This window comes from Tamandua tetradactyla, chromosome 2, assembly GCF_023851605.1.
Source record: "Tamandua tetradactyla isolate mTamTet1 chromosome 2, mTamTet1.pri, whole genome shotgun sequence".
Lineage (NCBI taxonomy): Eukaryota > Metazoa > Chordata > Mammalia > Pilosa > Myrmecophagidae > Tamandua > Tamandua tetradactyla.
In genome coordinates this window covers 125,288,067-125,309,640 of record NC_135328.1, presented here as the reverse complement: position 1 = coordinate 125,309,640, position 21,574 = coordinate 125,288,067, and the positions used below count along the sequence as shown (strand labels likewise).

At 41.9% G+C, this 21,574-nt stretch overlaps 1 protein-coding gene across 5 annotated transcripts in view; it reads left to right on the top strand.

The window, feature by feature from the left end:
- CAMSAP1 (calmodulin regulated spectrin associated protein 1) overlaps window positions 1-4,610 on the top strand; it is a 112,057-nt gene extending 107,447 nt beyond the window's left edge. For 3 of the 5 annotated variants that reach the window (XM_077148783.1, XM_077148778.1, XM_077148782.1), the window contains one exon: window positions 2,596-3,929. In XM_077148783.1, coding sequence (XP_077004898.1) covers window positions 2,596-2,898 — 303 coding nt within the window. In that variant the 3' untranslated portion in view covers window positions 2,899-3,929. Of the gene's footprint in view, window positions 1-2,595; window positions 3,930-4,005 lie in introns of those variants that run through there. The other 2 variants (XM_077148781.1, XM_077148779.1) reach the window with 2 other exon arrangements.
- Window positions 4,611-21,574: the final 16,964 nt, after the last annotated feature.

Below are 21,574 nucleotides of genomic sequence, written 5' to 3'. Positions count from 1 at the left end.
CTTGGGTCTAAGATGTGTTCCCTATAGACAGCATATAGATGGGTCCTGTTTTTCAGTCCCTCTGCCAGTTTCTTTTGATTGTGGAGTTTAATCCATTAACATTTAGTGTTATTACTGTACGGGCAATACTCTCTTTACCATTTTGCCTTTTGGATTTTATATGTCATATCTAATTCTTCTTCTTTTTATGTTTACTAATAGTCTTCATTTCTACATTCTTCTCCACACCTTTTTCTCTTGTCTTTTCATATGTGTCTTTAGTATTTCTTGCAGAGCCGGTCTCTTGGTCACAAATTCTCTCAGTGATATTTTGTCTGAAAGTGTTTAAATTTCTCCCTCATTTTTGAAGGACAATTTTACTGGATATAGAATTCTTGGTTGGCAGTTTTTCTCTTTTAGTATCTTAAATATATCATCCCACCGTCTTCTTGCCTCCATGGTTTCTGCTGAGAAATCTACACATAGTCTTATTGGGCTTCCCTTGTATGTAATGGATTGTTTTTCTCTTGCTGCTTTCAAGGTTATCTTTTTCTCTTTGAAATCTGACATTCTGATTAGTAAGTGTCTTGGAGTATGTCTGTTTGGATCTCTTCTGTTTGGGGTATGCTGCACTTCTTAGATCTGTAATTTTATGTCTTAAGAGTTGGAAAATTTTCAGTGATAATTTCCTCCATTAGTTTTTCTCCTCCTTTTCCCTTCTCTTCTCTTTCTGGGACACCCACAACATGTATATTCGTGCACTTCATGTTGTCATTTAATTCCCTGAGTCCCTGCTCATATTTTTTCATTCTTTTCCCTATATTTTCTTTTGCTTGTCAGATTTCAGATATTCCATCCTCCAGTTCACTAATCCTATCTTCTGCCTCTTGAAATCTGACATTGTAGGTTTCCATTGTTTTTTTTTTCAGCTGTTCTACTGTGCCTTTTATTCCCATAAGTTCTGTGATTCATTATTTCAGACTTTCCATTTCTTCTTTTTGTTCATTCCTTGCCTTATTTATATCCTCACTCAGTTCATTGATTTGGTTTTTGATGAGGTTTTCCATGTCTGTTTGAACATTCTGAATTAATTGTTTCAACTCCTGTATCTATCTCATTTGAATTGTTAGTTTGTTCCTTTGATTGGGCCATATCTTCAGTTTTCCTAGTGTGTTTCATTATTTTTTTGCTGGCATCTAGGCATTTAATTACCTTTATTAGTTTATTCTGGAGACTATTTTCAGTTATTTTACCTAGAATTTTCTTGGTGGATCACTTTGTTGTCTATCTGTTCTTTGACATTCAGTTCAGCTTATTCTGGACCTCTAGTTTAGGTTTTAACAGAGGAGAATTTTTCAGTTCTTATTTTCTTGTTTCTTGCTCTGCCTGTATGTTGCCATCTCCTCACCCCCCAGGAGTGTCTACTTAGGTATTATAGACCCCAGCCAGATTTTCCCAGACCAAACTGGCCTCCTCTCAGGAGGAAATAGTCGCCTGCATCAGTTTTCCCTGAGGTTGAGACCCAGCGGATTGAAAGTCTTTCCTGTGAAGCCTCTGGACTCTGCATTTTTCCTCTCCTGCCCTGTGTGTGGCGCTTTTCTGTCTGCAGGTCCCACCCACATAAGGTGATGTGGTGTCTTTAACTTCGGCTGACTCTCCCTGCTGGGGGCCTGTATGAGACAGAGGAGAGATTGTAGGCTGGCTTTAATTGTTTCACTTTTCCACACCCTGGGGTCTGAATTCCTTGAGGAAGGATTCCACCTGAGCTGGGCCCCACCCCTCTCCTGGGGAAGCCACAGGCTCCAGACAAGCTGTCAAAGAAGCTTAATTCTGCCTATGCCTGGGGCAGTGGAACCCAAGAAGCCTTGCAGCTGTATCCAAAGGCAGTTAAGCTGTCGAAACACAGCCACAAAAAAGAGAAAGATCCTTTTCAGAGCAGGACCCTCATTCCTTGGGTTTGCCAATCAGGAACTTAAGTTGTTATGTTGCTTTGTGTCCCCTCAGATCCTGTGTGCCCTCTCCTTTCCTTCAGGGCCCAGGCCCTTTTAAGTATTACATGCTGTCAGATCCAAAAAACCCCTCTTGTTTCTTTTTTCTTTTTATATCAGCCCTGCCCCCTCTGTGCCTGGGTAAAAATCAGCAACCTCTGCTTTGACTCAAGGTTCAACTGAGCTGGGGGCTTATTTTTATTAGTCAGTTTGTGAATTAATTCCACAGTTGGAACTTAGTTGTGCTCAGTCTCTACTGCTAGTAAAGTCCCTTTCCTTTCCCCTCTGGGAAGCAGCCTATGGGGGAGGGGCTCCGGCCGCCACAGCTTGGGGAACTCATGACCCTGGGTGACTTGCAGCCAGTCCAGCTGGTCCAGACTGGGGTATGCTGTGTGTCTGGTCACTCACATGGCCCCAGGAACTGTTCTGTACTGTTCCTGGTTATTTAGAAGCTGTTCTGGAAGACAAACTAAATCCCACACTTACTAACCTGCCATCTTGGCACTAATCGAGTTTTCAAATACACCTAGACATTTTAAGTAAACTTGGCATGGGTAGGGTGACCAGTGCTGTGGCTGTGGCATACCTGAAAACTCACCCTTTCCTTCCCCTCTGCCTGTCCATACAGGAGCTGGAGAAATGTGACGCCAACCACTACATCATCCTGTTCCGTGACGCCGGCTGCCAGTTTAGGGCCCTCTACTGCTATTACCCCGACACTGAGGAGATCTGCAAACTGACTGGCACAGGGCCCAAGAGTGTCACCAGGAAGATGATTGACAAGCTCTACAAATACAGCTCTGATCGGAAGCAGTTCAGCCTGATCCCGGCCAAGACCATGTCTGTCAGCGTGGACGCCCTCACCATCCACAACCACCTGTGGCAGCCCAGGCGGCCAGCAGTGCCAAAGAAGACACAGACACGCAAGTGACCTGGCGGGGAGTGCCGGCCCAGAGCACCGGCCTGGTATTTATTGTTTTCGTCATCTGGGTACGAAGTGTGCAAAGTCACAAACCTTTTCCAGAGGCCTCTAGACAACAGAACACCCATTCCCTGGTGTCCAGCCCCCATGGTGGATACGTGGCGAAGAGGGGGACAGAGTAAATCTTGCCAGGGCTTTCATCCTGTGGCTCTGTGGCTGTGTCACTGCTGACTCCGAGGCTCTGGTGAGGGGTATGCATGCAGCCAGGTCCAGGCGGCGGCTCCTTTACTTGAAGTTCCCCTCCAGCATAAGTTGAACCTGACTCGATTTGCTTTTCTTGCCTCTCACCTCAGCCCTTTTGCACATTACCTGACACTCCTCACCTTGGTGAGCTCTGGTCTCCAGTGAGTTGGTAGGACGGGGACGTGAATGTCCTTAGAGAAGGAATGTTGGGGAAATCTTCATCTGAGAAATTGTATGATATTTATTGATTGTCTACTGCCAACCTTTATATCCAATTCTAGGATTTCTGGAAAAAATTCTTGTTCCTTGCTGCTCAGAAAATGTTTACTGAAAATACCGTTTCCCTAGAAGCACTGAAATCTGCAGTCTGTCTTCTTCTAAAATAACGTTTACAAATATTGAGGTGATTCTTTCTGAAATGCAATCATGAGGATGGTGACAAGGCACTATTTGCTGGCATCTGCCTAATTTACAGTAGGCAGTTGGACACACTGCAGCCGTCATTACGTTTTGGACAGTGCTCTGATGATTTGTTACCTTTAATAAAGACAGATTTTGGTAAAGTAGACTATTTTTCACTCTGAGCATGTTCCTCTTCAACAACGATGCACTTATGGTGACAGTTCTCGTAGTGTTTTTATTATGTCATGACTTGTAGCCCCACCACCTCTGCCCTGTCTTGAGTCTCAATTCTGGAAGAGAAGTGTACTCTCGACAGGAGTATGCCATTCTCATTTTCGATGATAATTTTGTTTTGTTGCATATTTAAAAATGATTAAAGTGGTTATTTACAGCTCTTTCGGAACTCTGAGTATGTGGCCTGGCTTCAGGTTCTTTTCGTGTTGGTCTTAACAATCGGTGTTACCTTTCCAGGTCAGCCACTCCCCAGGAGCCACCGCCTTCCAACTGGACCTCGGCGGCCTCCCACCCGGGCTGCCCAGTTGCCTCCGCAGGACATGACCAGCTGCCTTGCTGTCTTGATGTGACCCAACTGCCAGAAGATTCCAGGGTCACTTATATTAGTTTTGCACATATTTTCTTAGAAGTGTTACTTGAATCTATCTGAACTTCCGAAGAAACTAAAGATCAGTGGAGAGAAAAGTTAGAGACAAGTCTGTTAAATAATTTTAGATAGATAAAGACGGTAAGTGAGTTGTGTACATAAAATATGGTACGAAATGCAAGCATGGGCTGTAGGTCTTCAGTTTCCTCCTTTCCTTCAGGAAAAGTTATGGTTTATGGCTTTTTTTGTATATGCTGTGCTAGATGCAGCTGCTCCCTGTACTGTACATACCCAATTAAAGACTGCCTGGCTTCCAAAGTGGTGGGTATGGAACCGTCAGGAGTGAGCTTTTCTGTCACCATGCTTTTCACGTGTGCTTTATTTCTCATTATGTTTGATGTTATGTGACCATATTTATTTTAAGAAAGCACTAAAATTTAATAAAATAAGCAACAAATTTGCTTTATGTTAATTACATGTGTGTGAAGTTGTTACAGCTTATTTGTGGATTGTGTGTTGCCCAACTACTTGATTTAAAGCTGTTTCATTTTATTGGAAAGACACCTCATTCCTGTCTTCTTGAGCAGTGAGGAGGACCTCTGCTTTCTGACAATTCACATACTATTTTATAGCCTAGACCTATTGAAGTAAGTGGAGTACTTCTGTCGTAGAGCTGGGCGTTATATTCCTACAGAGCTTCTGAGTGAGTTCAGGGCATCTTGATGTCAGCAGTGAGCCTGCAGAGCAGCCGCCTTCTGCATGCTGGGCCATGTCTGCTAGCCTAGCAGCTGCCTCCAGGGTACCTGCAGCTGGCATCTGCCAGAAGGGCTCGGAGATAGCCCTGAGTTCTTCTGTGGTGGCGTGTGAACCTGCTTCCATTGGTGATGAGACTTTTCAGACCAGAGGACTCATTTTGCAGTAGAGATCTTAGTCTTTTCTGGCTTGTATGACAGCAGAATAGTTATTGTATTTCAGTTCATTGTACTTGAGTAGGAGCCCTCTTTATAAAACATTTCACATCTTCCCAAGCATCTACATTATTTGCATCACGTTTCAAATTTCTTATGATACAAGGTTGTTTATCTCATTGCCTCTCAGAATTATGACAGTGTCACGTCAGACCAGCTACTCTCATCTGCCCACATAGGATTTGACTCTGTGAAGAGGGGAGTGTCAGCAGATGTTTGACTGCAGCCAGATGTGATGTTTACGAGAAGGTCCTCGCTAAGGACAAAGGGGGAAACCCAGCAGGGTGGTATATAAGATAAGTGAGACTCAGGGAGTCCCATTATGTTAAAAATATGTACACAGATATGTTTTCATTATATCAGTGCCCTTGTGCATGTGGGGGCTATTTTTAGCTGAGTCCTTTGGAAGGCCTTCCTGAGCATGTCACTGTGGCGGGTCTTGGCACAGGTTTTCACACTCAAGCTCGTGTTCTTCACTCAGCTGCAAGGAAAAAATGGAGAGATGCTGAAGCCGCTTCTTAGTTGAATTTTTATTCCTTGAAACTGATGGTTATTTGAAAGAGAAAAGTATTTATCTGAAGTAAAATTTTTTTGGTTAAGAATTTATCAACTCAGATAAACTTTTACAGTTGTTATTGATTCATGAAGTGGGGTTTCACTCCTTTTTTTTAAATACTTTTATTGACAAAACAGCATACAACCACAAACATTCTTAACATACGAACATTCCATACTTGGTGTACAGTCAGTGCCTCACAGTATCATCACATACTTGTGTAATCATCACCATGATCATTTCTTAGAACATTTGCATCTCTCCAGAAAAAGAAATAAAAAGAGAAAAGAAGAAACTCATACATACCATACCCCTTACCCCTCCCACTCATTGACCATGACTATTTCCATCTACCTAATGTATTTAACCTTTGTTCCCCCTATTATTTATTTTTTATGCATATTTTTTACACATCTATCTGTCCATGTACTAGATAAAGGGAACATCAGACACAACATTTTCACAATCACACAGTCACATTGTAAATGTTATATCTTCATACAGTCATCTTTAAGAAACAGGGTTACTGGAACGATGCTCTACAGTTTCAGGTACTTCCCTTTAGCCACTCAAATGCATCATAAACTGAAAAGGGATATCTGTATAATGGGTAGGAATAACTTCCAGGAACCTCTCGACTTGGTTTGAAATCTCTCAGCCGCTGACACTTGATTTTTTCCCATTTCTCTCTCCCCCATTTTGGTTAAGAAGGTTTTTTAATCCCTTAAGGCTTGGTCCCAGCTCATCCTGGAATTCTGTCCCATGTTGCCAGGGAGATTCATGCCCCTGGGAGTCATGTCCCACATAAGAGGAAAAGGCAGCGGGGGGGCCACAGTGGCTCAGCAGGCAAGAATGCTCGCCTGCAATGCCAGAGGACCCGGGTTCGATTCCCGGTGCCTGCCCACGTTAAAAAAAAAAAGGCAGCGGGTTCCCTTGCTGTGTTTGCTTAGAGAGAAGCCACATTTGAACAAGAAAAGAGGTTCTCTGGGGTGACTCAGGCCTAATTTTAAGTAAGCTTAGCCTATCCTTTGCAGGAATAAGTTTCATAGGGGCGAACCCCAAGATCAGGGGCTCAGCTTGTGAGAGTATCAGAAATTTTCCAAATGGGGAAATTGAATCTTTCCCCCTTTCTCCCCGTTCCCCTAAGGGGACCCTGCGGTACTTCTTTATTTACTGGCCAAATCACTCAGGGATTTATTGGGGGCATCACACTAACCTGGACAAACCAACAAAATCTCATTGCCCTATTCGAGATTCCCTGTACTTAAGGTGTTCAACTAAACTGCCCATACAAGTTAAATTAGGAAATGTACTACCCAAAATATAAATTTTGCACTAAGTAAACATCACTCCCTTTAGTCTCGCACAGAAATTGAAGTTTTAAGATATGGACACTATCACCCTTAACCTAGTCTTCTGATATATTTTAGTCAAATCCAGATCAGCTTCATTCATATCTCCACTCGATGTCTGATCACTTTTTCAACCTTTTAAACTGTTCCTTTATAGGGTGCAGGTGATTTTCATAGCTTCAGAGCTCTGATTCTGAGTTTCAGGTCGCATAAATACCCCAAGTTTCTGGGAAAGACCAGGTTATATACAAACAGCTCAGTATTCTCATGATTTAGAATTAACAATTACACACCTGAATATATGTAACTGCTGCAAGAGCTTACGGTCTTACAAGATCCTTAACAGTAATCCCCAACCTGATAACCTGTGCTCTTGACTTCAGTTCACTGAGTTTTTATGTTATAGTTAGTCCATGTAATTGAGGCATGATAATATTTGTTTTTTTGTCCCTGACATTTCATTCAACATACAGTTTTTAAGGTTTGTTGATCTAGTTGCATGCCTCACAACTTCATTCCTTCTTGCCGCAGCTCAATAGTCCATTGTATGTATTTTAAGTATTCATATGTGTCTCCACACTCAGTTCCTCCAGGTATATACTCAGCAACAGGGTTTCAGAATCATATGGCAGTGGGTTGACTTTTTGAACGTCTTTCAAAAAATGGGAATGAGTATCTTAAAGCAGTCTCACTTCAGTCTTTCATTTCATGGTCATTTTATTATTTATGCTTTTTTTCTTTAAATGTTTTATTTTGAAATAATTTCAAACTCGCAGGACAGATGGAAGAATAATACAAAACCCATACGGAGAACTCTAGTATACCCCTTTACCCAGATGCCCAGGCGAACATATTTTAACATTTGCTAATTAGCTGTATCATTCTCTGTCTGAATCTCTCTGCCTCTGTCTATTCACCTATCAGTTTTCTGAACATTCACTTGTAGGTTGTGTGCATCATGCTCCTTTAACACTTAATACTTCCATATACATTTCATAGCAGGGTTATTCATTTCTGTAACCACCTTAAGTCCAGGGATCAATTTTAAGAGATTTAGCATGGATATAAAGTTTTCTTACATCTTGAAAATGTCCCTTGAGCTATTTCTTTTCCATTATTAAATCTAATCCAAGATTATGTAGTACATTTAATTGTCATTGGCTCTGGTTGCTTTCTCCCCTTTGTTATAGAAACATACATACACCATAAACTTTCCCATCTCAACCCCTCCCAAGCACACCACTCAGTGGGATTAGTCACATCGACTAATGTTTGGTGCCCTCACCACCACCAGCTCCAGAACATTCCCATCTCAAACAGAAACTCTACACCCATATGCGTTAACTCCCTGCCCTTGGTAACTTGTCCTCTCCTATTTGTCTATGTGTTTGCATCTTCTTGCTGCTTCATGGGCATGTCCCTTTATGCCTGGCTTCTCTCTCTCAGCCTGATGTCGTTGATTCTCCTCCATCTAGTCCTGCATCGGGACTTCATTTCTTTTCAAGGCTAATAGTCCATGCTTGGATGGACCACATTTGCTTCTCCATTCCTCTGTGGATGGACCCTTGAGTTGTTTCTACTTTTGTCTCTTGTGAATAATGCTGCTGTGAACATTGGAAATATCTGTCTGAGTCCCTGCATTCATTTCTCTTGGGCTCGTACCTAGAAGTACAATTGCAGGGTCATGTGGTAGTTTTAGGTTTAACTTTCTGGACCATTTTCCACAGCGGCTGTGCCATTTTACTTTCCCACCTACAGTGTTCAGGGGTTCCTGTTTTTCCACATCCTCAGCAGCACTTACTGTTTTTCATATTTTAAAATAATAGCTGAGCCAGTGGATGTGAAGTAATATTTCATTATAGTTTTGATTTGCATTTCCCTAATGATGTAGAGCAACTTTTCAGGTGCTTGTTGGCCATTTGTATATCCTCTTGGAGAAATGTCTATTCAAATCTTTTGTCCAATTTTGATTGGGTTATTTGTCTTTTTATTGTTGAGTTACAGTTCTTTATATATTCTAGTTATTGTTGACTTGCAGTTCTTTATATAATCTGGATATTAAACCCTTATCAGACATATGTTTCCAAATATTTTCTCCCATTCTGGTGATTATCTTTATACTTTCTCAATAATGTCCATAGATGCCCAAAAGTTTTTTAATTTTGATGAAGTCTAGTTTATCTATTTTTTTTTCTCTTGTTGCTGGTGTTTTGGTGTGAAGTCTAAGAATCTATTTCCTAATACAAGGTCCTGAAGATATTTTCCTATGAGAAGAGAGGTTTATACTTTCTGGTTTAGCTTTTATATTGAGGTTGTCTATCCCTTTTGGGTTGCTTGTGTGTGGTGTGAGTGGCAGTCCCTTGCCTGGTGTTGTTTTGTGGCAGGATGCTGCTTCCTGCCTCTTGTCGTGCTTGACTGTGTCCAGGTAGCTGGAGAGCAGAGCCCACCCAGGGCTGTGTCTCTAGCACAGCTGTTAGTGGGGACCCTGTAGGGTTTGAAGACCTTGCCTGTTGTTTAAATTGAGGCTGTTTTCAAGGGCAGTTGAAGCTGTTGTCTTCCTGACAGTGCCTCCTGTGAACTGGTGCCACTAGCAAGCTTCTCAGAGGTTTCCTCCTTCACATGGTCTCCAGGTGCCTATACCTCTCTCTCTTAAGGCCTGGCCGTGGAAGTGGTTTCAGGTGGCAGACGGTGTCCTGAAAACAAACTCAGCTTCCCTGAAGAATGTCTTGCTGTGCTCCAGGGTTATGAATTAAGAAAGTAGGCTTAGTCTAAGGAAGGTTGGACCCTCACGCTGTGCCACCTGGCAAGAACCAAGCTCTGTGCCCACACCTCTTGTTACTCTCTTTCAGAAAAAGCCAATGATCTCTTCTGGATTATTTCCTCAACAGCCAGGGAAATTTTTCATCAAATTCACCTATAAAGGTGGCAAATAATAGAACAAAGAAATGTAATGTAATGGTCCAAACTCCTCAAAGTTGAACCTGGGCATGTCAGTTTTGAATGATTTGTTTCAGAGTAAACATTCTTTTCAATGAAAAATTTGGGTTTCCTCTTCTGCAAAAAGAAGCAACATCGAAATCATCTCCCCATAAAAATGAAATTCAGAGTAGTGAATTAAGAAGGTCAGACACTAGGGAGCATGGCCTTGGAGCTCCTGGTGAAAGAGTCCTGAACCAGGGAATCTGAAATGCAAGGCTGGCAGGCGGGCCGCGGCTTGATGTCCAACCTGCGCCGGTCTGTCCCAGTGTCTGCCGTTGCCCGAACCATGCTGGTAAAGCGACTGTGCCTAGGCTTCGGCAGGGGTCATCTGTGCCCCTCCTCTCTCTTTTTTTTTTTATTAATTAACGGAAAAAAAGAAATTAACCCAACATTTAGAAATCATACCATTCTACATATGCAATCAGTAATTCTTAACATCATCACGTAGATGCATGATCATCGTTTCTTAGTACATTTGCATCAGTTTAGAAGAACTAGCAACACAACAGAAAAAGATATAGAATGTTAATATAGAGAAAAAAAATAAAAGTAATAATAATAGTAAAAAAAAACCCTATAGCTCAGATGCAGCTTCATTCAGTGTTTTAACATGATTACTTTACAATTAGGTATTATTGTGCTGTCCATTTTTGAGTTTTTGTATCTAGTCCTGCTGCACAGTCTGTATCCCTTCAGCTCCAATTACCCATTATCTTACCCTGTTTCTAACTCCTGCTGGACTCTGTTACCAATGACATATTCCAAGTTTATTCTCGAATGTCAGTTCGTCAGTGGGACCATACAGTATTTGTCCTTTAGTTTTTGGCTAGACTCACTCAGCATAATGTTCTCTAGGTCCATCCATGTTATTACATGCTTCATAAGTTTATCCTGTCTTAAAGCTGCATAATATTCCATCGTATGTATATACCACAGTTTGTTTAGCCACTCGTCTGTTGATGGACATTTTGGCTGTTTCCATCTCTTTGCAATTGTAAATAACGCTGCTATAAACATTGGTGTGCAAATGTCCATTTGTGTCTTTGCCCTTAAGTCCTTTGAGTAGATACCCAGCAATGGTATTGCTGGGTCATATGGCAATTCTATATTCAGCTTTTTGAGGAACTGCCAAACTGCCTTCCACAGTTGTTGCACCATTTGACATTCCCACCAACAGTGGATAAGTGTGCCTCTTTCTCCGCATCCTCTCCAGCACTTGTCATTTTCTGTTTTGTTGATAATGGCCATTCTGGTGGGTGTGAGATGATATCTCATTGTGGTTTTGATTTGCATTTCTCTAATGGCCAGGGACATTGAGCATCTCTTCATGTGCCTTTTGGCCATTTGTATTTTCTCTTCTGAGAGGTGTCTGTTCAAGTCTTTTTCCCATTTTGTAATTGGGTTGGCTGTCTTTTTGTTGTTGAGTTGAACAATCTCTTTATAAATTCTGGATACTAGCCCTTTATCTGATATGTCATTTCCAAATATTGTCTCCCATTGTGTAGGCTGTCTTTCTACTTTCTTGATGAAGTTCTTTGATGCACAAAAGTGTTTAATTTTGAGGAGTTCCCATTTATTTATTTCCTTCTTCAGTGCTCTTGCTTTAGGTTTAAGGTCCATAAAACCGCCTCCAATTGTAAGTTTCATAAGATATCTCCCTACATTTTCTTCTAACTGTTTTATGGTCTTAGACCTAATGTTTAGATCTTTGATCCATTTTGAGTTAACTTTTGTATAGGGTGTGAGAGATGGGTCTTCTTTCATTCTTTTGCATATGGATATCCAGTTCTCTAGGCACCATTTATTGAAGAGACTGTTCTGTCCCAGGTGAGTTGGCTTGACTGCCTTATCAAAGATCTATTGTCCATAGATGAGAGGGTCTATATCTGAACACTCTGTTCAATTCCATTGGTCAATATATCTATCTTTATGCCAGCACCATGCTGTTTTGACCACTGTGGCTTCATAATATGCCTTAAAGTCAGGGAGCGCGAGACCTCCAGCTTCGTTTTTTTTCCTCAAGATGTTTTTAGCAATTCGGGGCACCCTGCCCTTCCAGATAAATTTGCTTATTGGTTTTTCTATTTCTGAGAAATAAGTTGTTGGGATTTTGATTGGTATTGCATTGAATCTGTAAATCAGTTTAGGTATGATTGACATCTTAACTATATTTAGTCTTCCAATCCATGAACACGGTATGCCCTTCCATCTATTTAGGTCTTCTGTGATTTCTTTTAACAGTTTTTTGTAGTTTTCTTTATATAGGTTTTTTGTCTCTTTAGTTAAATTTATTCCTAGGTATTTCGTTCTTTTAGTTGGAATTGTAAATGGGATTCGTTTCTTGATTTCCCCCTCAGCTTGTTCATTACTAGTGTATAGAAATGCTACAGATTTTTGAATGTTGATCTTGTAACCTGCTACTTTGCTGTACTCATTTATTAGCTCTAGTAGTTTTGTTGTGGATTTTTCCAGGTTTTCGATGTATAGTATCATATCGTCTGCAAACAGTGATAGTTTTACTTCTTCCTTTCCAATTTTGATGCCTTGTATTTCTTTTTCTTGTCTAATTGCTCTGGCTAGAACCTCCAACACAGTGTTGAATAATAGTGGTGATAGTGGACATCCTTGTCTTGTTCCTGATCTTAGGGGGAAAGTTTTCAAATTTTTCCCATTGAGGATGGTATTAGCTGTGGGTTTTTCATATATTCCCTCTATCATTTTAAGGAAGTTCCCTTGTATTCCTATCTCATTTTAAGGAAGTTCCCTTGTATTCCTATCTTTTGAAGTGTTTTCAACAGGAAAGGATGTTGAATCTTGTCAAATGCCTTCTCTGCATCAATTGAGATGATCATGTGATTTTTCTGCTTTGATTTGTTGATATGGTGTATTACATTAATTGATTTTCTTATGTTGAACCATCCTTGCATACCTGGGATGAATCCTACTTGGTCATGATGTATAATTCTTTTAATGTGTTGTTGGATATGATTTGCTAGAATTTTATTGAGGATTTTTGCATCTATATTCATTAGAGAGATTGGCCTGTAGTTTTCTTTTTTTGTAATATCTTTGCCTGGTTTTGGTATGAGGGTGATGTTGGCTTCATAGAATGAATTAGGTAGTTTTCCCTCCGCTTCGATTTTTTTGAAGAGTTTGAGGAGAGTTGGTACTAATTCTTTCTGGAATGTTTGATAGAATTCACATGTGAAGCCGTCTGGTCCTGGACTTTTCTTTTTAGGAAGCTTTTGAATGACTAATTCAATTTCTTTACTTGTGATTGGTTTGTTGAGGTCATCTATTTCTTCTTGAGTCAAAGTTGGTTGTTCATGTCTTTCCAGGAACCCGTCCATTTCATCTAAATTGTTGTATTTATTAGCGTAAAGTTGTTCATAGTATCCTGTTATTACCTCCTTTATTTCTGTGAGGTCAGTAGTTATGTCTCCTCTTCCATTTCTGATCTTATTTATTTGCATCCTCTCTCTTCTTCTTTTTGTCAATCTTGATAAGGGCCCATCAATCTTATTGATTTTCTCATAGAACCAACTTCTGGTCTTATTGATTTTCTCTGTTGTTTTCAATTTCATTTATTTCTGGTCTAATCTTTGTTATTTCTTTCCTTTTGCTTGCTTTGGGATTAGTTTGCTGTTCTTTCTCCAGTTCTTCCAAGTGGACAGTTAATTCCTGCATTTTTGCCTTTTCTTCTTTTCTGATATAGGCATTTAGGGCAATAAATTTCCCTCTTAACACTGCCTTTGCTGCGTCCCATAAGTTTTGATATGTTGTGTTTTTGTTTTCATTTGCCTGAAGATATTTACTGATTTCTCTTGTAATTTCTTCCTTGACCCACTTGTTGTTTAAGAGTGTGTTCTTGAGCCTCCATGTATTTGTGAATTTTCTGGCACTCCGCCTATTATTGATTTCCAACTTCATTCCTTTATGATCCGAGAAAGTGTTGTGTATGATTTCAATCTTTTTAAATTTGTTAAGACTTGCTTTGTGACCCAGCATATGGTCTATCTTTGAGAATGATCCATGAGCACTTGAGAAAAAGGTGTATCCTGCTGTTGTGGGATGTAATGTCCTATAAATGTCTGTTAAGTCTAGCTCATTTATAGTAATATTCAGATTCTCTATTTCTTTATTGATCCTCTGTCTAGATGTTCTGTCCATTGATGAGAGTGGTGAATTGAAGTCTCCAACTATTATGGTATATGAGTCTATTTCCCTTTTCAGTGTTTGCAGTGTATTCCTCACGTATTTTGGGGCATTCTAGTTCGGTGCGTAAATATTTATGATTGTTATGTCTTCTTGTTTAATTGTTCCTTTTATTAGTATATAGTGTCCTTCTTTGTCTCTTTTAACTGTTTTACATTTGAAGTCTAATTTGTTGGATATTAGTATAGCCACTCCTGCTCTTTTCTGGTTGTTATTTGCATGAAATATCTTTTCCCAACCTTTCACTTTCAACCTATGTTTATCTTTGGGTCTAAGATGTGTTTCCTGTAGACAGCATGTAGAAGGATCCTGTTTTTTAATCCATTCTGCCAGTCTATGTCTTTTGATTGGGGAATTCAGTCCATTAACATTTAGTGTTATTACTGTTTGGATAATATTTTCCTCTAACATTTTGCCTTTTGTATTATATATATCATATCTGACTTTCCTTCTTTCTACACTCTTCTCCATACCTCTCTCTTCTGTCTTTTTGTATCTGACTCTAGTGCTCCCTTTAGTATTTCTTGCAGAGCTGGTCTCTTGGTCACAAATTCTCTCAGTGACTTTTTGTCTGAGAATGTTTTAATTTCTCCCTCATTTTTGAAGGACAATTTTGCTGGATATAGGAGTCTTGGTTGGCAGTTTTTCTCTTTTAGTAATTTAAATATATCATCCCACTGTCTTCTAGCTTCCATGGTTTCTGCTGAGAAATCTACACATAGTCTTATTGGGTTTCCCTTGTATGTGATGGATTGTTTTTCTCTTGCTGCTTTCAAGATCCTCTCTTTCTCTTTGACCTCTGACATTCTAACTAGTAAGTGTCTTGGAGAACGCCTATTTGGGTCTAATCTCTTTAGGGTGCGCTGCACTTCTTGGATCTGTAAATTTAGGTCTCTCATAAGAGTTGGGAAATTTTCAGTGATAATTTCTTCCATTAGTTTTTCTCCTCCTTTTCCCTTCTCTTCTCCTTCTGGGACACCCACAACACATATATTTGTGCGGTTCATATTGTCCTTGAGTTCCCTGATACCCTGTTCAAATTTTTCCATTCTTTTCCCGATAGTTTCTGTTTCCTTTTGGAATTCAGATGTTCCATCCTCCAAATCACTAATTCTATCTTCTTTCTCTTTAAATCTATCATTGTAGGTATCCATTGTTTTTTCCATCTTTTCTACTTTATCCTTCACTTCCATAAGTTCTGTGATTTGTTTTTTCAGTTTTTCTATTTCTTCTTTTTGTTCAGCCCATGTCTTCTTCATGTCCTCCCTCAATTTATCGATTTCGTTTTTGAAGAGGTTTTCCATTTCTGTTCGTATATTCAGCATTATTTGTCTCAGCTCCTGTATCTCATTTGAACTCTTGGTTTGTTCCTTTGACTGGGCCATATTTTCAATTTTTTGAGTGTGATCCGTTATCTTCTGCTGGTGTCTGGGCATTTAGTCAGATTTCCCTGGGTGTCGGACCCAACAGGTTGAAAGATTTTTCTGTGAAATCTCTAGGTTCTATTTTTCTTATCCTGCCCAGTAGGTGGCGCTCGTGGCACACGTTTGTCTGCGGGTCCCACCAGTAAGAGGTGCTGTGGGTCCTTTAACTTTGGAAAACTCTCGCCGTCGGGGAGGTTCGCCAGCCGAAGCGGCTTGGAAGAGTGCCAGCCGGCCCGGGGGTCCGAACGTGGGGAGGGTCACCGGCCGCCGCAGCCCAGGAGAGCGCCCGTCCGAATTTCCTAGTCGGCCCAGGGCGCCAAGCGTGGCAGGAGGGCGCCAGCCGCCGCGGCCCCGGGAGAGAGCACCGTTCCCAGCCAGACTGGGGAGTCACGTGTTTGGAAGGGACCCCCCCGGTCACCGTTCTCCGCGGCCTGGGGATTTCCGATCCAATTCTCTCAGTTGGTCTGGGGGGCCGTGCGTGGTGGGGGCGCCAGCCACCACGGTTTGAGGGGACCGCCTACCCAATTCTGCCAGCTGGCCTGGGAAGGAGGAAGGGAGGGACTCCGGCCGCTTTTGCTGCCCCGCCCGGGGAAGCCCGCGCCCCTCTGCGATCTCACTGGAGCGGGTTCTCCCAGGCAGTCAGCCGTTCCAGGATGGGGTATGCTGTCTTTTTGATCTCTGTCGTGGCTCCGGGAGCTGTTCTGTATCATTTCTACTCCCCTAGTAGCTGTTCTGGAGGAGGAACTAAGATCCACGCGTCTTACTAAGCCGCCATCTTCCCTGTCTCTCCCCCTCCTCTCTTTCACTCTAGAAGGAACTTGGCAGAAATGCACCCTTTTTCTCGCTTCATGCCGACATAAAGAGTGGCTTGAGGTGACTTTTCACATGATTGGTAAATTGACGATATCCTGTGCAGGTGGCCCTGGTGGACGCACTGATTTTGTTTATCTAGGTGGCTCCCTGGTTGGTCCCCGATTAATCTGTGTGTTCAGAAAGCAGCAGAAGCGCCATGATGCAGTTGAATTAAAAGGTTTCCTTTTTTTAAATTTTTAAATTATTCATATAACATACAAAGAAAGAAAGAATAAAGCAATCATTTTCACAGCAGTTTTCAACAAGTAGTTACAGGATAGATCCCAGAGTTTGTCATGGGCTACCATATGATCTGCTCAGATTTTTCCTTCTAGCTGCTCCAGAATATAGGAGGCTAGAAGGAATAAATTTTTTTTATCATTACGGTTGACTTTTTTCCCCTTTCTTGTGAAAAATAACATATATACAAAATGGCAATAAATTTCAAAGCACAGCACTACAATTAGTTGTATAACGTATTTCAGAGTTTGGCATGGGTTACAATTTCACAATTTTAGGTTTTTGTTTCTAGCTGCTCTAAGATACTGGAGATTAAAACATATCAATTTAATTATTCAGCATTCATATTCATTTGTTAAATCCCATCTTCTCTGTATAACTCCACCATCACCTTTGATCTTTCTATCCCTCACTTTAGGGGTGTTTGGGATATGGCCATTCTAACTTTTTCATGTTAAAAGGGTCTGTCACTAATATGGGGTAGGGAGATGGAACTAGCTGATGTTCTGGAGAGGCTGGGCCCTCTAGGTTTCTGGACTTGTCTGGAAAGTTACTCTAGTTCACAGAACCCTTGTGGAAACTTAAATATTGCCCTAGGTGTTCTTTAGGATTGTCTGGAATGGTTTTGGTTGGCAAGTTATTATAGGTAGCAGTGTCTAACTTAAGCTTGCGTAAGAGCAACCTCCAGAGTAGCCTCTCGACTCTGAACTCTCTCAGCCACTGATACTTTATTAGTTATACTTCTTTTCCCCCTTTTAATCAGGATGGAATTGTTGATCCCACGGTGCCAGGGTTGGACTCATCCCTGGGAGCCATCTCCCATGATGCCAGGGAGACTTTCATCCCTGGATGTCATGTCCCACATAGAGGTGAGGGCAATGATTTCACTTACAAAATTGGATGAAGAGACAGTGAGGCCACTCCTGAGCAACAAAAGAGGTCCTCCAGAAGTAATTCTTAGGCATGCCTATATGTAGGTGTTCTAGTTTGCTAGCTGCCAGAATGCAACACACCAGAGACGGATTGGCTTTTAATAAAAGGGGATTTATTTCATTAGTTCTTCAGAGGAAAGGCAGTTAACTTTCCACTGAGGTTCTTTCTTACGTGGGAAGGCACAGGGTGATCTCTGTTGGCCTTCTCTCCAGGCCTCTGGGTTCCAACAACTTCCCCAGGGTGATTCCTCTCTGCATCTCCAATGGCCTGGACTGAGCTGCCTGGGCTGAGCTGCTTTTGCTGTGCTACATTGAGTCTCTCATTTAAGCAACAACCAATTAAATCAAACATCATTCATTACAGCAGGCACGCCTCTTAGCCGACTGTAGATGTAATGAGCAACAGATGAGGTTCATGTACCATTGGTCCACACTAATGGAACTAGGCACCTTCACCTAGCCAAGTTGACACCTGAATCTAACTACCACAGTAGGCTAAGCTTCTCCACTACCTATATAAATTTCACAAGAGTAAGCCTCTATTAAGGGCTTGACCTACTGATTTGGGTGTCCCTGAAATTTGACAGAGTATCAGGGGATTCCCTGATGGTAAAGTTTAATAGTTCCATATTTTTTCTGCCATCCCTCAAGGGACTTTGCCAATACTTTTTGATTATCTGTTTAATGTACTCTAGGATATATCCAGGCATTATATTAAGCTGTACAGGATTAAAGGCCCTCTTTCTTTAAATCTCCCTGTGTTTCATTTGTTCAAATGAGCTATACAAATAGGTTGAGTTAGATTATGTGCTACATAAAATTTAGGTTCCAGACCATGTAACCTTTCTTCTTTGTGTGGTTCTAAAGTATAGACATTGTCTTCCTTAATCCTGTGTTCTGAATTACTTTAACCCCAACTGACTGACTTCATTCTTATCTCTAAATACCAGGATACATATATAAAACAGCCTCTCAAAATCCAGAAATAATAATTACCCCTCCAGGCTAAATGTGTCTGCTATAAGAGCTTACAATCTAGGCCCCTGTTTTCTTACAGGCATTTTCTAAAGGAGACCATACCATAATTGTTCTTTTGTCTTGGGCTTATTTTGCCTCACCAAATGTCCCACACATTCATTCACATTGTTGCATGCCTCAAGACTACATTCCTGTTTGTAGCAGTAGAACATTCAATCATATGTGTAAACCTGGGTATGGAGGTAAGTGCCCATAGCTTTTATGCGCAGTGGACAGCCTACTGGGAGGGGGAGAGTAGTGCTCGGGAGGGGTGCAAGAGAGGTGGAGTTGCATTGGGGTGGGGCTGTGGGGCAGTACGGACATGAGGGGTTGGTGGGGAAGGGGCTCTTGGAACACGGGGAGTGGGGTGGGTGGTGGGGCTCAAGTGCATGTGGTGAATTGTGAGTTGTGAGTCACAGGCCTGTGGTGGTCAGGGTAGCGTGTTCAAGGAACGCAGCTTGGCTTACTTCCTAGTCCCCGTCTCCCTATCCATGCACTCTTGAGCGCTCTGGGCTTCCATGTTAGACTCTGGTTCTCTGCTTCTCAGTTCCTCAACTTTTGCAACCAGGGCCACCCTATGCAGTGCAGAAAACTCTCCCAGGTCAGTTACACTCTGGAAGTGCTGTCTCAGTAACCCTCCTGTCACTTCTCTAACTTTTCCCTGGGGCAGGGCTGAGCTTGATCTATCCTATTCCGCCATCTTCCTGGCACTCCCTCTCATTGATTTTATTTAGTAGAGTTACATGAACATCTTTGATTCCAATGTATGTGTCTTCTCTGGTGTTTCAGTTTGATCCTGAGATAAGGCTATATTTGTATGTATCATGATATGCTTAGTGATCTTCTGCTGTCTTCATGGCATGTAAATATCTTAACTGGTTTACTTTCAAGTTGATTTCCTTCAGTAGTCTAAAGCGTTATATTTGCAGGATGGATGTGGAGCAGGATGCAGGGCACAGCAATACAGTGCTGCATTGCAATGCAGGTATAGGCGCAGGTTGGGGACGCTACATTGGTGCCTGTGAGCTCGGGTGCCTAGCAGTGGGGAAGGATGTGGCTGTGTGGGTGCATGGGTCTGGGGAGCGGGGCCCTGGTATGCACTGGTCTAGGGTGTGGAGCCCTTTGTGCACATGCTAGGTGTATTAGTTAGGGTTCTCTAGAGAAACAGAACCAACAGGGAACAGTTGCAAATATAAAATTTATGAAAGTGTCTCACGTGACCGTAGGAACGCAGAGTCCAAAATCCACAGGGCAGGCTGCGAAGCCGATGACTCCAATGGATGGCCTGGACGAACTCCACAGGAGAGGCTCACCAGCCAAAGCAGGAATGGAATCTGTCTCCTCTGAGTCCTCCTTAAAAGGCTTCCCCTGATTGGATTCAGCATCACTAATTGCAGAAGACACTCCCCTTTGGCTGATTACAAATGGAATCAGCTGTGGATGTAGCTGATGTGATCATGACCTAATCCTATGAAATGTCCTCATTGCAACAGACAGGCCAGCGCTTGCCAATCAGATGAACAGGTACCACAACTTGGCCAGTTGACACCTGTCCCTAACCATGACAGTCCACCCCTTGTCAACTTGGCACATATATATATATATATATATATCACCTTAGACCATACTTAATTTCCAAATGAAAACAAATAAGCACACATTTTTTCTTTTACCTGACAATACTCAACTGTCCTGCATATAACTGGAAACACATTAAATCTCTCCAGAATAGCGTGCAAATCCTTGGGCAACATTCATTCTTAAACTTGATATCTTACAACTTAAATAGTATAACACAAACAAAACAGCATTACAGTCCTCGTTTCTGTAACTGATCACGTGGTCGAAGTTCATATTTATCACTACCTTCTTCCACTACCCATTCCATGTTCCCTTTCCCCTCAGCAAGCACTTCAGCTGGCCGTGGTTCTTTGCCTGGTGGGGTGACCCAAACCTTCATTCCTGATGTCTCAGAGCCATTAGTGGTCCTGCCTGGATTGTGTTGTTGCAGTTTTCCATTGATTTTAATCACAGGGCATGGTAGTACTAATAGACGCCCCAGGGGATCTCCTATATTCCAAGAAAACTCTTCTTTACCTCCATTATGTAGTTGCAGTCCTACTTCCTTCTGATAGTCAGGGTCAATTACCCCAGACAATAGTGTAATCCCCTTCTTGGTGTGTTGATCCAGAGGCATAAGTAGCCCAAAGTGGCCAGGTGGCAATCTTAACTTCCAATTCAGTGGTATCACTGTTGTTTCTCCTGGAGAAAGCACACCCCATTTTGGAACTAAAACCTGTAGACCAGCAGAACTCAGGGTAGCAGGGACAGGAAGCAAAAATTTTCCTAGTGGATCACTAGGAGTAATAGTGAGTGGCACCACACCCATTTCCACCCCTTGGTTCCTGGACCCATGGATCCTGGCTATGGGAGAAAGAGCACCATACAGTGGACGCTGATTCAGAGCATACACAGCTTCCTGGAGAACATTATCCCAGCCTTTCAAGTTTTTGCCACCTAGTTGGCACCGTAATTGAGTTTTCAAAAGGCCATTCCACCATTCTATCAATCCAGCAGCTTCTGGATGATGGGGAACATGGTAAGACCAGAGAATTTCATGAGCATGTGCCCATTCCCGCACTTCATTTGCTGTGAAGTGTGTTCCTTGATCCGAAGCAATGCTATGTGGAATACCATGACGATGGATAAGGCATTCTGTAAGCCCACGGATAGTAGTTTTGGCAGAAGCATTGCGTGCAGGGAAAGCAAACCCATATCCAGAGTATGTGTCTATTCCAGTTAGAACAAATCGCTGCCCCTTCCATGAAGGGAGTGGTCCAATGTAATCAACCTGCCACCATGTAGCTGGCTAGTCACCTCGGGGAATGGTGCCATATCAGGGGC